This window comes from Varanus komodoensis, unplaced genomic scaffold, assembly GCF_004798865.1.
Source record: "Varanus komodoensis strain SLA01 unplaced genomic scaffold, ASM479886v1 scaffold37, whole genome shotgun sequence".
Lineage (NCBI taxonomy): Eukaryota > Metazoa > Chordata > Lepidosauria > Squamata > Varanidae > Varanus > Varanus komodoensis.
The window spans coordinates 6037249-6063338 of record NW_025335889.1 but is presented as its reverse complement, the minus strand read 5'-3'; the positions used below and the strand labels follow the sequence as shown (position 1 = coordinate 6063338).

Sequence of the window (26090 nt, the reverse complement as noted above, 5' to 3'; positions counted from 1 at the left end):
ACAGCTGGAAGCCCAGACAGGAAGAACATTCCAAACTGGAACATTTTGTTGCATCTTCTGCTTCTTCAGTGGGTACCTGATAGTGGAAACTTCTGTCAAGAATTGGAATGCAGTTCCCACTTTCTTTATCAGCCTGAAAGATTGAACAATCCCAAAAAACCTATTCATGAAGGATCCAGGATACACATAAAATGTGTCAGGACAATTTATTTTCCATTCCAATTGATAAGAATTATACCCTTGCAGTAACCATGAAGTTAACAGGTCACTCATCAGTTCTGCAGACTGGATTAATCTATGTAAACCTCTGAAGAATTTAGTTTAATTACTTGCCAAGCCTGCAACAAGACATAAACCTACATATTGCATGTAGCATTACCAGTGGAACAAGTATTTGAATGCAAGGACTAGAATAATTTGACAGCTAATATAAAGCACCATAATTTATATTTAGTTATATTGGGAGAGTTGCTTTCTTTCTTCCCATTTTAAGCACTACATATAAATATTTGTTATGATTTTCAGACCTTGTTTAACCCAGTAAGTACCACATTTATCTCTGGTTTTAAAAAAACAGCATGGAACCCTTTGTTTTACCACGCAGAAGATTAAATAAAATAATCTGGTACTGCATGTAGAAACACCAGAATCATACATAATTATGATGTATTTACTATAAAGAACAATTAGATACAGATTAAAGAAGAGACAAAAGATGTACAGATTATACTGATTTATTTGAAACAGTACTGTTAGACTCTGTGCCAGAAATAAGATAATATGTCAGTTATATTTAAATCTGATCCAAATTACATCATAAATTACAGAACTAGGTAAAAATCCCACACAGCCTTCTCTGGAGTTCATAGTTAATTCTTATCCTGGTTTAATTTTAGTTAAGAAACACCCAAGCCTAGCTTTAGGACCTATTTTCATTTTCAGAGGTTATTCTTGTAAAATGAATACTCATAATGAATCAAGTTAAGAGTTCATTTAAACATGTGCAAACTGCATTCTTTTCACTAGTTAGTAACTAAATACATTTGGCAGTAGAGAGAAAATATTCCACACATGTGATATGGCTTCAAGGTAGATTTAACTCTGGAACTTTTTATTTTATAAACCGAGCACAGTTCTTACCTATGTTTGATCTCTCTAAGATTTAAAATAAGATATATTTTGCATTGGTTCTTTTTCCTTTTATAGATTGTACTAATAAAATTTATAGCTTGATGAGTTGTGAAATTTCTCTTGATGTACACAAGTAGATGTACTAACAGACAATGGTTTGTTAGCCACGAACAAACCAGAAAGAGAACTCATGATTGTTCTTCATTGTAACCTCTGAGTTGTTTGAATCATGAATTGTCATTTTGTGTGAGCAATTGTGGTTTCATTTGCCATGGTACAGAGATGGCAAGCAGAAGCGGCCATCTTTAAAAAGCCACTTTTCAGACTATATTCATTACTGTTTTGTCAAGTTATCCCCAACCCTTATGGCAACTTTCTGAATAAATGCCATCCAAAATGTCCTGTCCTTCATAGCCCAGCCCTGCTTAGGCTCAAGGTTGTGACTTCCTTTGTGGAATCACTCCATTGCCATAGAGGCATTTGAGAAACTGTGGGAAGGAGAAAGGAAACAACAAACCAACCCAATGTTTGAGAAAACAAATCATGTTTTGTTTGATTGCTTGCAAACCAGTCCAGCATACAGCAACAAACCATGGATTACACATTGCTTAACATAACCACAGTAAGCATTGTGTGCGAATCAGGCCGGATGGTACTTTAGAGTGTTCCAATCCATCATCCCATCATCCTGACAAAACCCTGCATCATCCCCATATTATACATGAAATGTGAGGAGATACTGAGGCTGAAAGTAACCATTGCACCAGTATAGCTGATATATCCTCAGATGTAATTTTATTATGTCCTCCAGATGTGTGGAGTCCATCCAAAGCAATCTCTGGGATTCATAAGTGGAATCACTGGATGGCCTTCGGAAGGTCTTCCCATCTGTAAAATAAAAATAATAGTAAGCTACTTCACAGAATTGTTGAATGGACAGGACAAAAAGTATGAAAATTTTTTGAAGCTCCTTTCCTCTCCTCTTCTTTTTTTAAGCCATGGGACTGCCATCATTTTTCTCGAATCAGGCTCTGCGCCAGCTAAACTGATTGGTCAGGGTCAGCCCCATAATGAAGCAGGCTGAAGCACCTGCATCAGGAGGTGGAGTGGGGGAAATGGTAAACTGCACCACTCTGGCAGACATATTCCTGCATTTCACCCACAAGTGAGGTTGCTTGGAACAGCCACTGGTCCTCTGTTTCTCATAGTATGTGTTCGAATCTCACGCCTGGGATTCCCTTCATCTGGCCATGCAGCTGTCCACAGAGCCAACAAGATGATGGCAGCGACAGTGCATGCTCTGGCCTGTCCCAGGCAGCAGGGAAGCTTGCACAAGCTGCAGCTATTCCCAGCATGGAGAGGACCATTTGTGCCTGCTTGCCAGGCAGCCAATGAAGATGAGGACATTGTCAGGACAAAGAGGTGGCAAGTCTGATTCAACACCTCAGACACAAATGGATGTTCAAACCCAAACATTTAAGAACTAAGCTGTCAAGAATTTCAGAAAGTGGCTGCAGCTAAATTCATTTTATAGAACAACATCAGCATCAACAGACGTATCTGTAATACCTTCACAATATCCTCAGCTGATGGAATTTCCCTGATCACTGTTAAAATCAGTGTAGGAAAAGCTGCTGGTGGTTGGTAAGAGAACCAAAGGACAATTCGATTGAGCTTCCCTGGGCTTTTCTTTCAGGAAGGAGCTTGCTTCAGGCAAAGCTTCAGCACAAATGTCAAGCATGCAATCTGATTGGACAAGACGCCTGTGCGTCCAGCCTCTTGCAGCTAAGGGGTAAACTGCATTTTGAAGATCTTGAGGACTGCACTACTGTTGTGGGTGGGAGTGAAAGCAGAAAGGGTGCAGCCAAAATACCCACCCACCTGAAAAAAACAACAACAAGAACAACCCTAACAACAGTATATTGCAAGTTAAAGTGGTTACTGCCTGTAAGTAAACTGTGGGAGAAGGTAATCAACCCTTTAGAATGAGAAGAAGTCAACCGCCTGAAAACCACCAAATGTTCAATGATGAAAAAATGGTGTGGCTAGAGGAACAAGTGTGGTCATTTGGGGAACTCTGGCCAGATCGGGTTCCCCAAAGTAAGTCAGACTTTGCCTGCAGGTCTCAGGCTCCACACCTCTGTGCTACATAAAGAGAAATTCATAGGCATAGTAGCAACGGATATAAATCTGTCTTCTTGGGAAATGTATGACTCCAAATTTAAATTTCCAGTGCTACTAAAGCTCCATATGCACGTGATAAAATGTGCACTGCTTTTGATACCCCTAAGTCCTTAGATATGTCCCATCATGGATGCCCTAACCACCCAGCCACCCTCAATTTCTCAGCTGTTCAACTGACTCTCCTTCCCCTGGAGATTTTCAAACAGCTTGTTCTGTCTCAGCTGTGGTTGGGTGTGCATGTGCATGGTTGCACACCCCTGAATAAAATACTGAAGTGCCATAAATTCTCCTCCCTGAAGATTTCCACCACAGAAGCATATCAGACAATTAAAAGCTTCATGCACCATAACTGAGCACCAGCTTTCTGGATCACTGATCTGCCCCACTGATGGCCAGGCCATCTGGCTGCATGTAGCCAGGGTAGGCGAACATGGTTAGTGAGTCTACTGCCAAAGGGACACTGCCAAGATGGGGTAGGCCAAAATGCAACAGAAATTATGGGGTCCATGGACATTAGAGCTTCCAGCCCATACTTGCTGTACAAGTAGGGTATATAATAGAGTGTTGCAGTATACCCCAGTCCCCTAGCAGGAATAATCCACAGGAATACTAGCCAGTCAAGCCTTCCACTTATATAAGCCTTCCTTATATGTAAGCTGCTGGGATCTCAAGCAGGCCAATTACTTTCTCTTTGTTTGTGTGTTTGTTTTTTCTCTTTTCAGCTGATATTCTACATTCAGCCTTGGATTCAATAAGCATGTCCAGTCTTTGTTAGGCTAATAATAACAACATCAATAATAAAAACTTTTGTAAACCTCAGGCTTTCCCTGAGAATGCAAATCTGTGACATCATCTTCTTTGTCAGAGGCCCAATTTGGGCTCCATTTCTTTTGGCACAGAGACTGCAAGTCCATTATTAGAAGGATTTATGCTCATGGTGAAAGGAAAACTTCTGAGCTCATATCATATTCTATTTCCATTGCTATAGAGTAGCACTGAAACATAGGAAGTGATAAATATGAGAACATTCCTGAGCATGCTGTGACCATTTTTATCACCATGATGTGCTGGCAACCAACCTTCTCATGCACATCTTAGAATCTGGTAATATACAGATTGGAAGGCATGGCTTTGAGGGAGGTGTCAGTTCCAGCTAACAAACCTATGCATTCTCCATTAACAAACGAAAACCATCCGTTTCTGTGCTAGCCATGATGTCTGTTAGCCTTTACAGCAAGGCAGGTTGAACTGCTCTCAGGCATTTCAAGGAAGTGAGAAGAAATAGAAAAAGAAGTAGTAGCCTTGTGCAGGGGTGGGGAGAGCATGAATGAGGTGGTCAGGAAAAGCCAGGGAAAAGAATATGTTGGCATGGCATGGCAACAGCTGCCATGTGGGACGTGTTGGGTACATGTGTAGACACTCCATGTGAGGCAAAGCAGTGGAGACCTGGATGTCTGCTGTAGCTTTGGACCAATTTAAAATATGGATATCTATGTCTTCCTAGAAAACTGACTGCCTCCATATAATGCCAAAGTTAGAAAGCTTTCATATGACTGGAAATAGGGCATCTGCTGTTCCTTCCAAGGTCTACTGAAATCCAGTGGTTGCCAGCATTTTGAGTTCCACAGCCACCTCTGCAGTACTGAATGTGTGCTGCTCAGAAGAAGGTAACACAGGCTATTTTCCAGCCAAAATTCTATTCTGTTAAATGCTAGGGAATCAAATCCTACTTTCTTTTAAATTGGTAGTACAATGGGCCTTTATTTCATTCAGAAAGGGATTGGCTCCAAAACAGCCTGAGTTTTCAACCTGACTTTTCCAATGTGTATTGATATTACAGTGACAACTGGTCTGACAGACCTGTAGCAGTCCTAGATTGATACTGGAAATACTGTGATCCTGTTTCTGACAACTTTCTTTTCTAGACTTCCTCACTAGAATCAATAAGCTGAGCAATGAATGTAAGTTACAGCCATGTGTAAAGCAGGAAATGAAAGGAGTTACCCTCTATGACAGGTGCTTCTGCATGTTCCCAATTATTGAGTGCATTTGAATGAGTGCATTTTCTGAAAAATTTCATGCCCTGCATGATCTCTAATCCATTTCTTTTTTAAAAAAAATCCTATTTCTGTAATACTGGGGAGAGGTCTGTATCAGAGCAGAAAAAACGTTTGCCTATCTTGCCATGTGCAGCCAGCAAAACTCGCCTTGGTTTCACATTTTTGGTGTCATCAAAGTCATTGCCAAGAGGAGAAACTGGTAGAAAGAAAGGTGCAGTTGGATGTTGGCAGCAAGGGCAACGGCCTTCCCAGTAGTAGCCTCCTGACTTTGGAATCTGCATTTTTTGATGCTGGGTTAACATATACTTCTAATGCAATTTCATAGCATTCAATGAATCTTTATTGTAACTGTTGTTTAACTGTTTAATTTTTAAAAGTCGTATGCTAAAGTTTTTATATTGTATTTTTATTGCAATTTTATTGTTTGACCATCCAAGAGAACTGTGGTTATTCAATAATATAGGAGTGGAATAAGTAAGATGAATTATTATGCAGGAGTATTCTTTGGAGATAATTCTGGGCTCTCAAAAATTCATCTGTTGTACCTTCTGTGCCACCATATGGAAAAAATCTGGGTTCAAGATCCACTTTTTCTGTGGATCATCCAGTGGCCAGGAGAAGCTACTATCAACCTAAGTCTACCAGAAGAATGATGAGATTCATATATAAACCTGCCTCATGAAACTGTTGAGAGAAAGCTGTGAGATTGTCTTGAAAAGTACGGCATTAGGAGTGAAAAAGAAAAAACAAGTTAAAAACCCAGGCAGATGACAGCAAGATGTGAACAGGATCAAGCTGTCATACTTAATCACAGACTGAACATGAGGTCCCAGCATGATGCAGCTGCCAAAATAGCAAATGCAATCTTGGGCAGCTTTAACCAAAACATAGTGTTCCGATTAGTGAAAGTGATATGCCCAATTCACCCCTTATGCAAAGTTATCAAATTAGCCATGTAATCAGGAAAAAGCAGAGTAGCCCCACCCTCCAGAGACACTATAGCTTTGCCTATAGACTTCCATGCATACTGGGTAAATGCCTGCAACAGGGAGGTATTTGCACATACGGCTTATGTGCATAGGCTTCCATGTGATTTGCAATACTTCCTGCTCGGGTAGTGAGTTTCACCACTTTGTATAAGCCTAAATGGGATTATAGTTCCACTCTGTTCTGAGCTGGCCAGAATACGTCTAGAGTACCTAGTCTGGTTCTGGGTTCCACTTATGAGAAGCACATTACCAAACTGGATTGTGTCCAAAGGAGGGTAGTGAGGGGGTGAGTGTCTAGTAACCAGCTCTGATACTTGGCAAGAGCTGGGCATGTTTCACTTGGAGAAAAGAAAGTTAAGGGGAGACAAGATAAGCATCTTCAAATATTTGAAGGGCTGTCATGCAGAAGATGGAGCAGACGAATTCTTTGTTGCCCAAGGGTGCAGGACTAATTGTGATTACAGGCTGGACAAGTGAAGATCTCCCAACAATAACACCTCCAGGACAATCTCCCCCTGCCCAACGGCACGTGCACACAGTTGCTGCTATACATGTCGCCATGGTTGAGATGTCTCCGCACTCTGTGGGGAAAGGAAAAATCTCTCGCAAGGACTAAAGGATGCTCTTGTTCGTGTCACCTGCCATTTCACAAAAGTGGCTAATGGCAACAAAAAATGGCCCACTACTAAACCTTCATCTCAGGAATAATAATAATTTTTTAAAAGTTTTAAATCGGCTTCTTTTCTGAAAGCACTAAACTTGCTAAAAGGACATGGCTTTCCTACCTTGCACCCTGCCCCTCATGCCTCAGGATATCATAAATTTTTGATACCAATAAAACAGAATTTTTTATGAGCTGCTATTTTGCATTAAAGCAACTTTACATGCAAAGATTGCATAATAGGAAGTAAAATTGAATTTTGCCTCAGAACAAGTCCTTATTATTAATTTAAATGTTTTTATACGTCTTAGCAGCAGCTTATCATTCCATATATTTAATTTCTTTCTTGACGCTTAGCAGCAGTTTCCTTGGCTAAACAAATCTTTTAAGGGAACACATGTATAGTGTAGAACACTGCATTTCACATTTGGGGATTTAAAGAACTAATGAAACTTTAAAGGGGGGAATAAAATATATTAGAAGGACACATCTCTCTAAATGCTTGTGCTAATCATTTGGGAAGGGCAGTGAGAGAAAGGCAGGTTAGCTTTTTGATTTTTTTTAGCTGTACATACCTGCTTTTCTCCTGCAATTCTAATATGGTTATTCTGATTATGGCCATGCCATAATTGAAAGTACCATAAAATATCATTGCATCGCTTGATATTATGCCAGTGTGGGTTTGAATTATCTTTGTCCACTGAAATCATTTTCTTAACACTTCCGAAACATAAAAACTTCCTTCCTTTCCAAAACTGTGCAGCTATAGAAAAGACTTGTGTAGCAGCTAATACCTTGATCGAAACACATACCATTGATTTAAAGTGCCTTTTAAATAGTTAGAAAAGCATGTTTATTCAGAAATAAGCTCCACTGAGGTCAGTGGGACTTATGCCCAGGCAAATGTATATAAGAACAGAGCCTTAGGCTGGCTGCAATACTAATGAAGAAAATATTATGTAAAATGTGTGTGTATGGGGGAAGCAGGAGAGAAATGTAGTCATAACTTAAAAATGCCTGTTTTAATGTATAGTAGTAAAAGTACTTTTGTTGGAGGGGGATCTTTTGCTTTGTGTACAAATGGATCAGAAATCACACACAGACACACACACAGTATTTTTAAAGGCTTACAACTGCTAAAATACTGACAGCTTGCAAAGCAGAAAGTCTTCAGCAGAAACCCTGGATTATAGCCTGATAGTCCCCAGGCCAGGAGCTGGGAGGGACGACGGGGGCAGTGTTCCCCCAACAAGCAACGTACACACAGGGGGCGAGGGGGGAGGGCTCCTCCTCGACCCCCCCCCCCGGATCCGAGCATGATAATCACACACGTGTCCCGAGTTTCTGCAGTGCTAAAAGCCTTGCCGAGGCAGCGTTCGGGAACAGTATCCCGCTAAAGGGAAAAGCGAGGTCTCCATGCTCAGCACAGGCCGGCCATAAAGGCCGCTGCCCTTGCTTTCCTGGTCTGAAGGGGAGTTGCGGAGACGGGACTGGAGGGGGAAATGCGCTTCCACCACGCCGAAAGAGCAAAGGCGAGAAGGGAAGCAGAGGCCCGGGGAAGAGCGGCGCGTTCCGACTGGCTTTATCTGTCTCCTCGGAAACTTGACACCAATCGCCCGGCAGAGCTGCGGTGACCTTGCTCTGTCAATCACAAGCCCAACCGGCTTACTCGAGCGAGGCGGGCATTTGGCCAAGTTGGAAAAAGGCAGGAAGGAAGGAAGAAGGAAGGAAGGAATTAAAACTTAACGTAGCTGGGAACGGTTATCTCACCAGCTCTAGCTCATCCTGATAATATTGCCCGCGTAGCCCCTCAGTGCTAAACACTCACCTACTCCTTTTCAAGCCACTTTGCATCTCTGGAAACTCTTCTCAAGGGGTTTCTAGCTTTTCTAGAGCAAAACGAAAACTCCCCATACAAAAGGGCACTATGCTACACAACTTAAGACAGAAAAAAATCCTACAATTTCCAGCATTCCTCACTTAGCATGCAGGATCTTTTTCTGTCCGAGGATGCACAGGAACGTGCTGTAAGTTTATTTCCAAACAAACCGTAATTCATGAATCTTTATTCTTCCCAAGTATGCTTTCTAGGAAGTAAGTTCTATTGAATTCAATGGCATTTACCACCAAGTCAGGTATGCACGCTTGATCCCATTGACCTTCGAGAGGCACTTCTGAGTCAGTACACGGCTATCATCATGAACCTACCTAGGATCATAGTCCTATGGCAGGATCTTATTCACATTTACTAGTAAGTCCTATTGTGGTTACTTCCATGTCAATGTGTGTATAGGCTTATGACCTGGGATCTACTAACCAGCTAACTTGGAAATAACTCCTGGTGAGTTCAATGGAGTTTTACTTCCAAGTGAGAGTATATTTATAGAAATACATTTTGACATGTTCAGCTTCCTTCCCCCATATCCACCTACTCGTAGATCTGACTTTGAAAGGATTGGAATGGGTTGCTCCTGCACAGGTATTATTCAACGAATCCCCACCCCACCCCCACCAGGATCCCAATTGCATTTCCTTCTTGTCTAGAGCAAAACCTTCTCAGCCCTAAATGAGATGAAACCTGGAGCAATGCAAACCTATCTACAGCAGTTAATAATAGTCATTCTAAAATTAGGAGCTCAAACACAATAATATGATTTGCACCAAAGGAGAGTTTTTTGCTGCTGTACTGTATGCTGAGTAGTGTACATTTTCAGTCGTCGCACTTGTGTAGCAGCAGCCAGATTTAGAGATTACAAATCCTGAATCCCCACCCCACCATAAATATATCAAGAAAAGTGTATAAAATTATCAACTCACTGACAACAGGAGCAAAGAAGGGAAAAAAAGAGTGATCTCCACTAATCCCCTTGAATTAGCCCCACTTTAGCAAAATATTGTTGACAATGCAAATAAAAGCTGGCTAAGAATGCTTGGAGAATTCTAGCAGAGTGGAAGTGTTCGTTGACAACAGATGGGAAGATGAAACACAGTTTGCTTTTATTATTTTTAAGCAGATGTTTTGTCTGTAAGAGCTAGAGTCTATTTGTGGCAAGTACCATTAATCTCACACCCCTCCAAAAAAGTATCCTGGATCCAGGTTATTGAATGAACCCTGTGCATTTTGATCCTTTTTATGTTGACTAGAACATAAGACCCCACTAGAAATAAACTGGACTTGTAGTCTTGTGTGTTTAGGAAAAGGAATAATCTGAAAATATTTTTTTCCAAAAGAGATGTGAGTGTGGGAAGTGGTGACTGATAGAAATGCATAGCTGGTGCACGGAGGTGTGGTACATCACACCTGACAGGCACCACAGTGGCCTATTGCACTTGCAAAAGTAAACTGCACTGATCAGACCAAGGCCTATCAAGTCCAACATTCTGTTCCTGCAGTGGCCAACCAGAAGACCATGGGGGAGCCTACAGCAGGACTTGACTACAGCGCCACCCTTCTACTCATGTTCCACAGCAACTGCTACTGTGAGACATGGTGTTTTTATTTATTTATTTTTCGATTTATATCCTGCCTTTTTCCTACAAAGGGCTCAAGGCAGCTTACATCATTCTCCTCCTCTATCTTATCCCCACAACAACAACCCTGTGAGGTAGGTTGGGCTGAGAGTCTGTGACTGGCCCAAAGTCACCCAGTTGGCTCCATGGCCAAGCGGGCACTAGAACCCAGATCATCTGAGTCCCAGTCCTATGCTCTTAACCACTACGCCTCTGACACTGGAGGGACCGAAGGGGCATCTTTGCCATTGACAATCTTCATCCTCCATACATTTGTCTAATCCCCTTTGAAAGCAGCCCAGGTAGGTGGCCACAGCATCTTGTGTTAATGGGGTGGACAGACGGCTATGCTTAAATGCATGATCCTCCCACTGAGTTGGGGGAAAGTCATTCATTTCCAGTAAAGCTAACTGGAGACTAAGTGTGGGTGGGATTGCAGTCCTAGTGTCCTAATCTCTTTACTCAAGAGTAAGGGAACTTATCCTCCAGTAAGTGTGCAGTCCAAGATTGCAAGCGCATAGACCACTATTTTGGGAGTAAGGCTGCACTGACTATCATTAAGTGCCTGGGCACTCAGGACCTGTCCTCTCTGCAGAAAGAGGCAGTCAAAGTCTGATATGCATGTCACAGAAGGGCAGCAAATGGTTATTTATCTTGCTGACTATTATTATTACCAGGGAAGAACAGAGGGACATGTGAGATTTGGCCTTAAGTGCCAAAATAATTTGTCTGGTTCTAGGCACCTTAACATTGTGTGATGACTAACTGCTACTCTGCTTCAGACCATAAAATATCTTGAACCAGCCCAGTAAAAAATCCCAGACTGACCATATTTGGCCTTCAGTTCACCACAGTCTTGACACTGGTGTCAGGTTTGAAGCAGTCTTTATTCTATAATTCTGTTCAGTGATCTGTAGTTCATGCAATCAACACTAATGTGCCTTATAGGAGGTAAGATACAGAGCATTACTTATGGACCACACCTTGAAGATGCTGCTCTGAGGACACATTCTGTCCTAGATTTGCAATAAACTTGCTTGAATAAAACAATCTTTCAAAATGACAGACATCTGAAAATTCAGGAGAGGGTCTCTCTGTGTCTGATTCCATTTGAGACTGAGTGGGAGCAGCAATGAAGAGACTCACAGCCAAGTTTATAGGCCTGCTCTTGGGTTCAAGATGAAATAGAGTGCACTCTATTTAAGAGCATTTAGTTTGGTTGATTTTGTATGCTCTGTAATAACCAGGGTGAAAGTGCTGTTGAGATGTATGATCTGATACAAAGGAAGGAGTGACTGACCCAGGGTCCCCTTTGCTTCCTACTTTCTCTAGCCAATATTTGTACTTCCCTGCTTGCTCCATTTAGTTCCTCCATGCCTCACAGTTGCTATTGTCACTCAATAGCAGAGAGGAAATGAATGTGCATGTAGGTCAATAAGTGAAAGGGAAGGATAAGAACTGTAAGAGGAGCCCTGATGAAGCAGAACAAGAGTCTGCCTCCTGCAGCATCCTGTGTGCTTGGACAGAATAAAGCTACTTTAGAATAATGGCAGGGAGTGGGGTGGGGAGGCTCATGACTGAAAGGAGTTAGAAAGCTGCTGAACCCATAACCAAAAGCAGACATAGGGAGTATGCGTCCTTTCAGAGGCTGCAGGACTCCACCTCCCAACAGCCCCAGCCTGCATGGCGAGGGGTCACAGATCACAACATCAGGAAGGCCACACAGACCCCACTCCTGGCCTAGGGCCAGTTCTGCCATGAAGTAGAGGGGCAGAATGGACAGCTTCCCTTCCATTTATCCTGGGTGTGTGGACACCCAGCATCCCCCTCTGGTGCACTGAAGGACACTGCTGAAATGCATTTCAGTGAGGAGAGGGCCTTCTGATCCAGCAAATAGCCTTGGGCCAGCCATGGAAGGGGATTTAAACAGAGAGATTCAAACGGAGGTTCTGGGGTAGCTCCTTTCAGTGCCTTTAGTCAGATGCGAGAATGTCCTAGAATAAGTGCAGAGAGAGCCTTCCTCCCTCTCCACTGAGTAACTATCTCCAGCTTCCACATTTTGTTTGAGAAAAGGTGTTGAAACCTTTTGAAAACAAATAAACAAAGTTTTTATAAAGTCTAAAAGTATTGTATGAGTAAATAAACACTGCTATCAGCCCAGTTCTAAGGTCAGCTATTCAGCAGCTGGCTTAAATTTCGTTTCCAGATATTGGAATGGTTTTAGTCTCCGCTACTGGTTTTGTCTTAGCCACAATCTTCTGCTGCTGTTCTGTTTTGTTTTCAGGTTTGTGCGGTGTGATTTTACTGTACTGCACGCTGTTCAGACAAGGATGGTTACTGGGCAATTTAAAAGTACAGTAAGGGTGTGATCCTATTCGTGCTGCGGGGTGGCGGTGGGAAGGGGGGGTCCTTTAGCTTCGGGTCTGACAGTTCCCCAAGCTGTCTGGGGAAAGCTGGGAGCTGTAGATCTTGTTCCTGCCTATGCATGCACAGGATTGCACCCTAAGTTAATCAGTAAAGGGCGTGGTAGGTATCACCCTTGCTTCTGTGCGTGCGTGCGTGCGCGTGCGTGCGTGTCATAGCACGTACTCCCTGCTTCTTTGCAAGTAAGTACCACTCTGTTTGATGAGCAGGAGAGTGTCTGCCAGACAATTGCTTTCGAGTAAGCCTGGGTACGGATTGTGTCGTTCATAACGTCTCAGGCCTCTTCTGAGATCACCGCCTGCGACTAACCGCGGTCCCCAGCTGATTGAGGACAGAAATTCAGGGGCAGCCGGGGATGGTGACGAGGGAGGCGAGGAAGGGGGAGCGATGCGGCTTGTGTCAATAGCTCTTCTGAATCAAGAACGGATCGAGATATGCTTAAAGTAAATCCGCCCGGATTTCATTGTGCCGGCCTGAGAGTAGGATGGGAAGAGGCGTGAGTTAACCCTCTCACCTCTGAAGGGGAGAGCAAAGGTTGAGGGGGGGGGGAGCAGACGGGCAGGCCCAGGGGAAAGAGGGACTCCACGCGAGGGCGGGCTTCCAGCAGCCAGAGGGGCAGAGAGAACAGGCCGAACTGAACCCCAGGCAGAAAAAGAAAAATCTGTGCGTCCTTCTTTGAAAGGCAGCGGGAAGGGGCGGCCTGGAGCTTCTCTCCACCGGCAAATTCAACTGCTTCTGTGAAGACAACTTGGAGAGGTGAAGCAGGAGAGAAGGAGAGAGAGAGAGAACGCTTCGAAGAGAGCGCTCTCTTTCTCTGCCCGGCCCGATCGTGGCAACTGTCCTGCCCGCAGTCGCCTGTCTGTCTCGGCCCAGCAGCGGCGCCTCTGCCTTCCTTTGCGCCCGCCTTGCGGGAGCTCGCGCGGCCGGCTACCTGCCGCGCTTCGCCTCTAAGCAGGGATCTCTCTAAGCCAGCATCGCGAGCATCCATCCCCTCTCCGTCTCTTTCCCCCTTCTGCTGCCTTTTCTATCCAGGAGCACATGGTTCACTATTGCCCAGGCGGGGGTCCTTCCTCTGCCCGGCTAAAGACGTCTTGCTCCGGACAGGAACGCGATTTTTGCAAAAGAAGACCTTTAGGATTCATTTCCCTCATTTATATATACGAAACATTCGGAAAGTTGTAGCGCAGCTTGGAACACAAATGCCCATCTAGCTTTCCGCATAATGTTTCACTTCCCCTCTGCTGACGGGAGAGCGGAGCAGATATGTGGGGCGGGGGAAACGTGTTGCGAAATGAGCCCTAGGAGGGCGCGTGCCTCCACGCTTGTTTGCTCAGAAGTAAGACTTACTCATAAGTAGCAGGCCTAGGACTGCCGCTTGCGCGCCTCCCCCCCCCCCCCCCCCCACCAACGCAGGGAAGATCTTGCTTCCTTACGAAAGACAAGGGGCCCGAGAGCCACAGGGGCGCAGTGCTTGGCTGGCACTCAGGAGATCCAGGTTCTAAGTCCTCCGCAATGAAGATCCCTGGGTGCCTTTGGACCTGTCACCGACTCTCAGCCTAACCTCCCTCACAGGGCTGTTGTGAGGATAAAATGAAGATGAGCAGGAAGACTATGTAAGCCGCTTGGGTTCCTTGCAAGAGGAAAAAAAGGGGGGTTATAAATGGAGCAGCAACAATCATGCCAACCATCTATTCTAAGAATCTTTCCGTCCATCACATTTGCAGAGGGCGCACAGCTACCGGGCAAGAGCGATTACCGTAATGCCCCGCGAGGCGGGCAGTTGCTCCTCCTCCCACCCTCCACAGTTCCACATAGCATCTCTTCAGCCTCTGTTCAGGGGTGGAATTCGCGCCCGCTGCCCAGGCCGTGGGTCCTCCAAACGAAGGTGGATGCTGTCGTTTGCAGCTGTGCGTTCTTTGGCGGTGCCGACCAGGGCAGACGTCAAGGACAGATCTGCTCAATCACCTTTTGTTCCCTCCAGCCTAACCCGTGGCTGATTTTGTGGTGTGCGTGTGTTTAAAGTCAGCTCCATTAAAATTCATAAAGAGCAGCCAACACGGCCAGGGACGCTTCCTACAGAAACGGACCTCTGCCCTTGAACCTTCCCACTGACACAGATATTTGATGGGAATCCGGGCGCCTAAAGGCCGTCTCTTGTGCTTCTCGGAGGCCTGTTTTCCTGGAGGAAAGAGGGAGGGGAATTGTTGCTCAATTAGCTGGAGTGATTTATTCCATGCATGCATGAGAGGACATTAATATGCGATGGCAGTTCCCACGAACAACATTCCTCCTAGGCCCTCCGACAGCCAGAGCGTGCCTCCGTTGGCAAGTGGGGGGAAATGAAGTCCCGACCCTTCACGGGCAAGCGGGGCGGGGGGGGGGGGCGGTGAGTGGACGTAAATGTGCTTTCCCGCCCGCCTCTCACCTTATCTGCAAGCCGGCGTGGTGCGCAGGGACTCAGAGCTGGACTTTGTTCCCTCGATCTTGCTGCATCCATCACTGCCGGATTTAAAGTGCTCAGTGCGGGGACCGAGTTTTGGATTTGTGCCCCCTCCCCTATTTCACAGATTCCCGAGCTTCTCCCGCTGCCTTATGATAATTTCTTTCTCAACCCATTCCCAAAGGGGACATTTTAAGTGGGTAGAATAAAGAGTGTACCCCTCACTTTGTGCAGTGATGGTGGCGGCGGCGGCGGCGGCGGCGGCTTGTAAAGAACGAGAGAGGGGGACGAAGAGGAGAAAAAGAAACACTCAAACCCTGCTAATTTTACACTTACATTTCAGATCAGAGTACCTGAACTGGACGCTTCTGGCATCCCAATGGGACACCACAGATTCCATCACACCTAGTCAGCATAGGCAATGTTCAAGGCGATGGGAGTTGTAGTCCAGTGCATCTGGAAGAGGGGAGCTGGCCTGCCCCTGATTTAGAGGCACATTCCATTGAAATTAATGGGCTTTCAGTGACCGGGCAGTAACAGCCCCCCCCCCCGGCCCTCCCTTGACAAATAAGTTCCTTTTGTGCTGGGCAGAAATTACTCCCTAGCAAGTGTGTTTCCTACGGCTCAGCCTAAGGCCGCCAGGCCGACGACGCTCATCAGCCCGTGAGGCCTGCTAGCGAGCGATCATTCTGCGTGGCTCATTGACTACCATGGGGCGCTCTCTTCCAAGTGAATGTGGGGAAGCCAGCCCCCAGCTTGCCTGCCATGCTAAGGCACACATGCCTTGGAAAGCACGGTTCCGCTGACATCCACGGGGCTTCCTTCCGGGGAAAGCAGCGCCAGTCCTCAGCTTACACCCGATTGTGATAAGGGTGAGAAGAAAGTTCCCTAGAAAGACCCATCCCTTCCGCCTCCAGCATAGCGCAACTGGATCAAACCGAGTGTGCTTTGCTGTCCTTTCTCGTGCACGTTGCGTGAGATCTTCTTACGCAGCCGCCCATCTGGGGTCTCTGTTCCTGACGGCTTGTGTCAGGATGAAAGCGGGGAGCAGGAGGTGATTCGCCGCCGTTTGCTCTTCTCCCCAGGCGCCACTTCCACGCTCAGCGAGGCCCAAGAGCGGTGGCGGTGGCGGTGGCGACGGGGAGGGCGGCGGTGTGCGCGGAAGGCAGCCGAACGTGCCAAAGCGTGCATGGGCGATGGGCGCAGGCGAAGGTCGTCCCCGGGGACTGCGATCGGGGGCTCTGCCTCCACGGTCAAGAGAGGGCGGGCTCTGCCGGGGAAAGGCGAGGCAAGGTGGATCAAAGCGTGCTGGCTGGGGATCAGGTCGCTCAGCCTTCTCCCAGCTCCCAGCCCGCGGAAAGCCAGTGCCAGACAAGAGCGCTCGGAGCGGACGGGCCCACGTGCGTCTTGTCTCACGCTTTCGCCTCACTCTCTTTCCTTTGAGGGTTGGTCGGAAGCAATCTGCGGTTACTTCTGCACAACCGTGAGGAGGGCAACCGTCCACCCGCGAGCTGTCACATTCCCTACGCCCGGATTCCCAGGACTTTGCAAGCCAAGTAGGAGATTGGCTGGAACCCGACGCCGGGCCATCTCCAAAGCTGCCTCGCCCAAGTCAGTGCCGGGCGTCTCAGTTCAGACGTGGCGAGCGGGAGGCCTTTTCTCTTAGGGGCAAACTGCGCCGAAAGGTGGGGGAGCAGCAGGGAAAGATCCGCGGTTTGCTTGTCGTCTTAAACCCTGCTGAGGTGTGGAGGAGAGGCCAAGGGGAATGGAGCAGGCATCTTCTCTGGCTGCATCAGTTGGACTGTTGCACAATCATGGTAGGGCCCGAGGTCTAGGTAGCGTGTTGCAGAGATTATGATTAACTTTTTCCTACGTTTCCCTTTAGCAGAAGTTCCCTGGGAATGAAATGTTACCTGACCCTTGTCTTGGTTGACCCTCAGGCCCAAGTTCAGCACTAGTCTGTCTGTTTTAGAGCAGCAGATGCTCTTGACACACACACCCCCCACTAAGTTGTTAGTCTCCCCACCCACCAAAAAATAAAAAGCCTGTAGAATCACAAGCCATATCGCTTCCATGGTCCATGCTAATCCTAGGCATCTGTGCAGTGGAAATCCCCCCCTGGTAAATGCACTGGGAAACAGGGTGTCTTATTGTTGAACAAATTGGAATATTACAGAAGGACTCAAACATCCCAGGGCCTATTGATTGATCTGTTTTGAAACAAACACCAAAACCCGCAACACATGTATATTGGGTCATTAACCTGATCTACCATGGGAGTTAAGCCACAGTGTATTATTATTATCTGTCACATTGAAAGGTTTGGGACTAATGCTATAATCCCACACATACTTACATGGGAGTAAGATCCATTTAATACAGTGATATTTACTTTCCAGTAAACATACATAGGATCAGAAGAGTGTTTTAACTATTTGAGCGTGAAAATCTTGGCTAGGAAAACATCTTGAAGTCACATATATCTCACCTGACTTGATCAGTTTGGGACCTTAATACTAAATAATAGTTTGCTCCATGAATGTAACCCTCACCCTCCAAAGCACACCCTCCAAAGAAAATGCCATTTCAATGATATTAGTAAGCAAAAATAGGAAACAATTTTAATAACTGAAACCAAAAGCCAGAAACCAGTCTGAATAAAACTACAATAAGACCAAGAGTTTTTTTTAATATTTTTCATATCATAAGCAGGATTTGAAATTGATCCCTTCAGAACGTTTACATGAAATAAAAACATTATTATTATTATTTTTCTGCTGCTGCAATGCTGCGACTTCAACACAGTTGAATCCGTAAAAACCCAAAAGCTCAGAGGGGTATTTTCTGATGCATGACTATTAATATCCACAATATTTAAAACGGCAAGCACCATGCTCTTCATTTATCACGATTCTTGGTATTACTGTTAATTTATAAACTAATACAAACTTAAAATGCATCCGGCCAGCAGTGCCAGCAATCCGTAAAAGAAAACTAAAAATAAAAGGTTTTCATTTTGGTATTTTTGTCAGTGCAACATAAAATCCTTTTACTGACCTGCAGGAGGAAAAAAAAACCCCAGGAAAAAAATTAAAACAAGTTGGAGGGTTGGGGGGAAGAAAGGAAGAAGAACACCCATAAGACTCCAAGCTATTAACTATTAGGAGTTGCTAAGAAATTTGGCTAAATTCTCACTGGCTGCATAAAAAGCATATTAAACACTGCAAGAGAATATACTTTGAGAAAGCAAAGTCTGTCTTCAAAACAAATTTCTTTTTAAAGGAAAGAGCCATTTTCCTATGCCTTCAGAATTCTTTCATATGATTACACTGATCAAGTTAACTCCAATCAGAATACAAGCACGTGAGCAGGTCAGGACGCAGCCCCCCCCCCCAGCATCTCATAGCCTTAAGAAATGAAGTGGCCAGTTGTTGCTAGGATGGAGAGAGGGGGGTGTTGTGTGTGTGTGTGTGTGTGTGTGTGTGTGGCGGGATGGGGGGTGGGGGAGTACAGTATTCACAAGTTCTAACCTCTCTTCTGTTTTCCTGAGTGTATGATAAAATCAGGTGGCCCAAACAGGAGATGGGTGTCAAGTGGTGGACTGTGGGAATACATCTAAGTCTCACACTTCCACTTTCAATCATATTCTTCCTCAGTTACTTATGTTTTGCACTTTTCAAAGGACACCCATATTACCTTAGGCTGCAATCCTATATCCACCTACATATGAACAAGCCCCATTAAACCCAAGGGAACATACTTCTGAGTAGATATATACAAGATTGCATAGTTACTTGGAAGTTAGGTCCAATTTCCTTCAGTGGATGGTGATTCTTTCCAATCACAAAAATGGGACATCAGCTTCACTAATTTTGGCAGGATTGACTTAAGTATATTGACAATCAGGGTGTTAAGAGGTTAGGCATGTCACTTCCTGGCCCAACAAAAACCAAAATGAAAACTCAATTAAAAAAAAGGTTACAGCTTTTAAAAGTGCACCAAATATACAAAGTTGTTTTCTGAATGCAAAATGCCCAGAATTTCTCTTTTTCTCTCTCTGTAGTTTAGCATTTTCCAAAAGAATGACCAAAACCATTGAAAACCAGCCTGCTGAAATGTTCATGTGTTTTGCCCTGTGCAGGTTGATGTGGCTGATATTTACAAGCTAACAGAGGGCCCAATCCACTAAGTGTGCTCTTGCACACCAGAACGATTCATTTCAATGGGAGGTGCACAGGAGACATTTCTGATGGATTGAGCCCAAATTCAAAAAATAAAAAGAGAAATTGCAACAAACAATTGCATGAGCTGTAGAAAGAGGGCTTTTCACACATACACATACACACATACATATACATATATATATATATATATATATATATACACATACACACATATATACACACATATATATGTATATATATTGACTTTTTCTTACTCTTACTCAATGAAAGAAAACAAACAAACAGTAACAATAGAGAAGAAGAAAAAAACAAAGCTAGGGTCCATGATGAACGACATGCGAAAAGTTTAAACAAGAAAATGGTACAAAATAGAAGTTACCATACATGTCCAGCATGCAGGATTAATATTTTTAATGCAGATTTTTCGTATTTTTTCTATATAATCAAGCAGGCAATAAAACCGAAGAGCGCGCGCTCTCTCTCTCGCTTTCTCTCTCTCTCTCTCTCTTTTTGTCTCGTCTCCCCCTTTCTCTCTTTCATGGAAAGGTCCCATTTGAATTCGGTCACTCGCTCACACACACACGCTCTCTCTCGGCAGGCAACAGGAGGAGGAGTCTGCGTATTTCATCCTCTCTCCTTGTGTAGGTACGTTGTGCATTTCCCTCCCTCGTTTCCTTTCTTCTTTCATTTCTAAGAACTCCAAAGCAGATATTTTAGGTGGCTTGTCCGGTGCCCATCCCTTTGTTTTGCAAAGTCCAGGTTAAGGTTCTACAAGCAAGCAATCGATTGGTATAAAACGTTTTAAAACCAGTCCTTTCCTTTCCCTCCCCACCTATTTCTTTACCCTCCCCACTCTCTCTCTCCCTCCGTCTCTCTCTCTCCGTCTCTCTCTCTCGCTCTCGTTGGCCAACTAAGACAAAAAGTTGCATCCCCTCCCCCACTGAACTTCACAGCTAGCTAGTGAGACAAGATGCTGCAAAGACTGCACAGTCATGAATTGTAGGCAACCCACCAATTCCCGGCCTCTCGGTTATCCCTCCCCCCCGCTCCCCCTCGCTCTCCCTTTCTGCTCAGGAGGGTAGACGGATGGAGATGTCAGCGGATGGGAGAGAGGGACAAGAGGGGAGCGGGTGGGAAGATGGGAACCTCGGCCGGTCGGTTTCGAAAGGACTCACATGAAGAACTCGGGAGAAGATGGGTTGTCACTGGTGGATCCGGCCTCTCGGAAGCCATTGCCGGCCAGTTTCTCGCACTTGAGCTTGTAGGCGTCTCTTTCTCTGGCCAGCCGGGTCACCTCTTGCTTGAGCTGTTCCACCTGCTGGATGAGTTGAGTCTTCTCATTCTCCAAGTGATGCTTCTGCTGGACCCGCTTGTACCTGCAAGACTGGGCATAGCCTCTGTTCTTCAAGGTCCGCCTCTTCTGCTTGAGGCGGATCACCTCGTCCTTGGTGAAGCCCCTCAGGTGCCGATTAAGCTCTCTCACCGACATGGAGACCAGCTGGTCATCTGAGAACCTGTCCTCCACGCTGCTGGAAGAAGAGGACGAGGACGAGGACGAGGAGGACGAGGAAGGAGGATGAGGCTGATGCGTGTTCTGGAGCTGCTGGGAGGAGCTGGAGGCAGTGGACGGGGTAGGAGACGCCTGGTGGTGGTGAGGGTGGTGATGGTGGTGGGGGTGCCCATTGCCGGACAGGTCTTCATGGGTGACTCCCGCATACTGGTGGTGGTGATGCTGGTGGTGGTGATGCTGGTGGTGGTGGTGGTGGGCGGCAGCAGCCCGGAACGTCTCGAAACTCTGGAGCTGCTGGGGCACCTGGTGGGCGCTGATGAGGGCTTCCACCGCGTCTTCTGGAGTGAGGTTGAGTGCCTCGGGGTTCATCTGCTGGTAGCTGTTGGCCATCCAGTAGAGGTCCTCCAGGTGAGTCTTCTGCTCGGTGGGGCTGAAGCTGGGCGAGGAGGGCACCGAGCTGCACGGGGTGCTGATGGGAGTGGAGGACACGGAACCTGCAGGCTGGAGGCGCGTGCAGTGCCTGCCCGAGCGGTCTGCTCTGCCCACGGGCTCCTTCTTCACGTCGAACTTCATCAGGTCGAAGTCATTGACGTACTCCATGGCGAGAGGGCTGGTGGGCAGCTCGGAGCCGATGTTAAGCTCGCCAGCCATCGCGCTGGGCTGCGGTGGGAGAGTCTCCTCTCCCGCTGGAGAGAGGAGGAGGAGGAGGAGGAGGGCTGGCCGACTCGCTGCCTCACTCCAGGATCCAAGTCTTCCCGGTGCTAGCCAGCCCGAAGGAACTTTCTTCTTCTCCGACTAGCCTCACCCGAGAGCGAGCGAGCGAGCGAGCGAGCGACACACGCAGGCTGCAGCCGCTTCTTGTTAGCACAGACTGCAATGCAACCGCACAAAAATAAAATATAAATCGCGCTGCCACCGCTGCTCTTCTTCCTCCTGCCAGAAACCAGCTGGCAAAAGAGGGGGCAAATACTTTTTTTTCTTTCAGAAAAGAAATGGAATAAAGGAAATCCTGCGACGCTGTCCGTTCTTGTTGCGTTTTCCCTTCCCTCCTGCAGCGTATATATGTATATCTATATTACGAATATATACATGCACGTATATCTATGCAAGAAGAAGCAGGATCTGCCTGCAGCTCGCTTTTGTTTGTAAGTCCGGCTTTCTCTTTGCCCACCACCGCGACGGCGATCTGAGAGCAACTTTTCGCTTGCTTCGCTGCTTGCCAGAAGGGCGGCCGATGGGTCGCGGAGGCAGAGTTTGGGATTGCGCTGGCGGAGGGGAGGAGGGACGATGCAACGCGGGGAGCGGGGAGGTGGGGGGGCGCACGGAGCAAGAAACAAGCCGCCGCCGCCGCCGCCGCCGCCGGTGCCTGTGCCGCCGCCGCGAGATCCGCGCTCGGTTCCCCGCCGCAGCCTCCAGCGCGGGGACTGCGCAGCTGTGATTCGCCGAGCTTCCCCTCTTGGCGCCTTATATCGCTCGCTCCGAAGACCCTCCGGGGAAAGGGGCGGCGCCGGCCGCGCGCTCTGACCAACCGCGGCCCGGGCGCGGAGTTCCTGGGGTAGCCGGGGGCGGGGCCGGCGCTTGGCAGAGGCTGACAGCTCCCAGCCGGTCAGCTGACTGGCAGCTGGAGAGAACGGGCCGGGCGCTGCCATTCGCCCGGCCGCGCTTTCATCCTCGCCGCCTCTCCTGGCCCCGCGCCCCTCGCCGCCCCGGCCGGGCGGTTCGCGCTCCCGGGCCGTGAGGGGCGTGGTGGGGACCAGCCTTTCCCCAGCCCCAGCCCCAGCCCCCGCTCCGGGATGGTTTGTGAGCGTTGCGCCTGCTGCCCAGCCCCGTCACGCGCAGACCGCCGGGCGCACGCACGCACCCGCCCGCGCACGCACCCGCCGTCCCGTCACAGGCAGGGAAGCACGAGCGAGGCAGGGAGAGGATTGCAACTTTGCTGCGGGGGCGGGGGGGGGGGCTGGCCGCTCAGCCGAGGAGGCTGGGTGCAGGCAGGGAGCGCTCGCACGAGGTGCTCGTGCTCGCGATAGAAGTGAAGGGCGAGTGGGAGAGAGAGAGCGAAAGACCGCAGTTTAGAAATCCCCTTCGCAGCAAACAAAATAGTAACGCGGGGACTCCCTTGCTAGGCCGGGGAGGAAAAAAATAAAGCAGCGTTTCACTTCTAGGGACAGTCTGCGATTGCCTTTTCGCTGCGAATGACTGCATGCGCCGCAGAACTCATTTTGCAACTTTCTTTCTTTCGGGAGGGGGGACCGCTCCACCAACAGTGTTTTTGTTTGAACATTTTGTAACGATTAAGGGAGATTAAGGCGCGCGCGCGCTCTCTCTCTCTCTCTCTCGCTCCCTTTTCTGTTTCTTTCACGGCGGCTTCGGCTCCAAACGGGCATAAAGCGCGACCCCAAGTGGTCAGATGGAGAATAGCACCTAGTCCTAGAGGAGGCAAAGAGAATATTAGGGGGGGTGGGGGGCTAGGGCAGGAGGTGAAATGATTTGCACGAGGAGGAACAGAAAACGACCAGACCCTCGAAGTTAGTCTGTCTGTAATACCGGCAGAGATCCGTCTTCTTGCGCTGGCACAGCGCTTAAAATGCAGGTGGTCTTTTCTCGCGAAAGTTATTGGTTCATCCACCTGTCTTTGCAGAAGGGGGGGCGGCCTCTTTCTTATTTATTTATTTAAAAACAGATTGATCAAGAAGTCTTGTGACTTTCGTCGCTTTTCATCCCATGTAGGAAGACGATACATGATGCAAAGTCCCCCCACCCCCACCGCCAATACTTCTTCACGTTCTGCACTGAAACTTTTCACACGGCAGGGCGATGTGGTTTCTTTCATCCTAGCCCAGCTCCGTGCAACGATGTCGACGGTGCGGTGACGGGTGCCCGCCAAAGGCCCGTGCCTTGCCCCTTCCAAGCCACCTCAGCCCTGAAAGCGTTTAATTCTCCCAGCGAGCGTTCCTGCCGTGTCATTCCACATCACTGCCTTAGAAACCCTGACTTGGAAATACGTTGCATTGAACTTGGACCTCGCGGCACTGATCACAGGCTGGGATCTTGCGGGGGGGGGGGGGAGTTGTGGGCCTTGGGGGCCTGGGAATCCCGCTGTAAAACCTTCGGAGGCTGAGAGGGACGGGTCACGTACGCTTCCACGCGGACGGAAATTCTGCGGAGGAAACCCGGGCTGGACAGTTGCTTCCGAGGCGTGGTGGAAGAGCCAGTTCCCCATAAACCGTAATTGTTTCGCCAGGAAGGAAGGGGGGAGAAAGCCCGCGCGAGAGCAAGGCAGGCTGGTGCGGGGGCTAAGAGACGGGGGCACCCTGCAAGGCACCGACCTTCCGAGGTAGCCCAACCCAGGAGCATCATGGGCATCACACCCTGGGTGAGAAGAGAAGCCAGAAAATTAGGAAGACGGGCACACCGTGTGGGGGATTTCTCTCAACTCCTAGGCATGTGAGGTTCGGGGTTTGGAGAAACGATCAGATCTGTGCGTGTCTTTTGCGATTCTCCCGTGCACATCTGCAGAAGATGCAGATTCCGTCGCGCATCCCCTGGCTCTTCCTTACACACACAGGCGCGCATCAGATGCCTCCTTCCACGTGCTTGACCCCTCAGCCCCGGTACACATCCGATGCATGTTTACTTTCAGGAATGCTGCCCGCAGGAGAATTCGCTCCCCACGCGGCGGTGCACACCAGGGCTGCATTCTCTTCCCTCGCCTGTCCCTGTTTGACAATCTTCCAGATTTATGTTTCCTGTTTCGTTAAATGGTGTTCAGGCAAGACAGTGCATCGCTCCACGCCTTCCTCACGCCCCCCCCCCGCGCCCCACTTCCCGTCGCGCGCCATTAAAATGCACTTGTTCATAACCAGAAGAGAGCGCCAAGCAGCGAGGGAACGCGTCCGTGTTGGCTTCATAAAAGGAGTTAATGAAGGGAGAGTTCTCGGTGTAAAGGGACAGGGAGTTATTAAATTCGGACGCCACCGAGGCCACCGGATTGGCATGGCCGAGGGCGCACTCCGTGCCTCGGATCGACAGCTCGCTGCAGCACAAAACGGGGATGGAACAAGCGGGCTGCCACGCTCGCGAACTCTTGGCACATCCCCTCGAAGTAAAATGCACCTCGGAACGGCGTTAGGCGCCCTTTCTGGAATGCAGCCGGGGCTTCCGCTAAGGTTGCTGCAATCCAGACAGCCTTCCCCCGATTTGAAACTGATTTGCTAGGCATCGGGAAGGCTGGCCTGCGAAACAGTGAGTTTACGATCGGGACCCGGCTTCCGAGGGAGCGCAGGCTTGTGTCGCGCCTGGCGTGCCCGCAAGTCGCGGTGGCAGGTCAGGGCTTCGACCCAGGCCCGTCGCTGCTCCTGGCAAGCACGTCCCGTGGGTCGCAGAGACTTGGGCTTCCGAGCAAGCGCGGCGAGTGACTTCAGATCGCCTCCTCAAGCAGTGGGAGGCTCTCCGCAGGCTTGCAATGGATTTCCATGAAAATGGCTCACCACGGCAAACGCTTTGGTTGATCCGCCCGATTCCGACCGCGTTTGCTCAGAAGTAAGTTCCTCTGAGTTCAGTGGGACTTCTTTCTCACTTTGCGCCTGCGTGTGCTTGGGACTGAGACGCCCGTTGGGAGGCGGATCGAGGCCATTCAACTCCGGCCTAATTCTCTCTCCCGCACACAGACACTCGCACAAAACAAAGGAAGCCGTCCTGTTAGCAATAACAATCAAACACCTTTTCTGAAATGAAAAGAGCGGGGTATCCCCGATCAAATAGTCTGTGGGATGCACAAAATCTTAAGTGTGTTTGGTGGAAGCTGAGGATGCACAGAAGTGGTACCAAGAAAGAACCGCTACTGATCCCAGAGGCGGCAGGGGCACCGCGAGTCCAAGTCACCCTTCTACCTGAAGTTAACTCTCTCTCTCTCTCTCTCTCTCTCTCTCTCTCTCTCTCTCTCTCTCTCTCTCACACACACACACACACACACACACACACACACACACACACACACA

The 26090-nt window shown here is 47.9% G+C and overlaps 1 protein-coding gene across 1 annotated transcript; it reads right to left on the bottom strand.

The window, feature by feature from the left end:
* Positions 1 to 1937: 1937 nt before the first annotated feature.
* On the bottom strand, positions 1938 to 22403 carry MAFB (MAF bZIP transcription factor B). Its single transcript, XM_044440378.1, has 2 exons — positions 20759 to 22403; positions 1938 to 2019 (listed from the first exon to the last, which is right to left on the bottom strand). The coding sequence occupies exons 1-2, from the start codon at positions 21742 to 21744 to the stop codon at positions 1989 to 1991; spliced, it is 1017 nt and encodes a 338-aa protein (XP_044296313.1). The 5' UTR covers positions 21745 to 22403; the 3' UTR covers positions 1938 to 1988.
* Between the last annotated feature and the right edge of the window lie 3687 nt (positions 22404 to 26090).

Bases quoted from the DNA above. Each gene is read 5' to 3' on its own strand.
- MAFB (XM_044440378.1), bottom strand. From the start codon at position 21,744: ATGGCTGGCGAGCTTAACATCGGCTCCGAGCTGCCCACCAGCCCTCTC. The intron at 2,020-20,758 runs GTGAGTCCTTTC...TTTATTTTACAG, and splicing joins TCTTCTCCCGAGTTCTTCAT to ATGGGAAGACCTTCCGAAGG.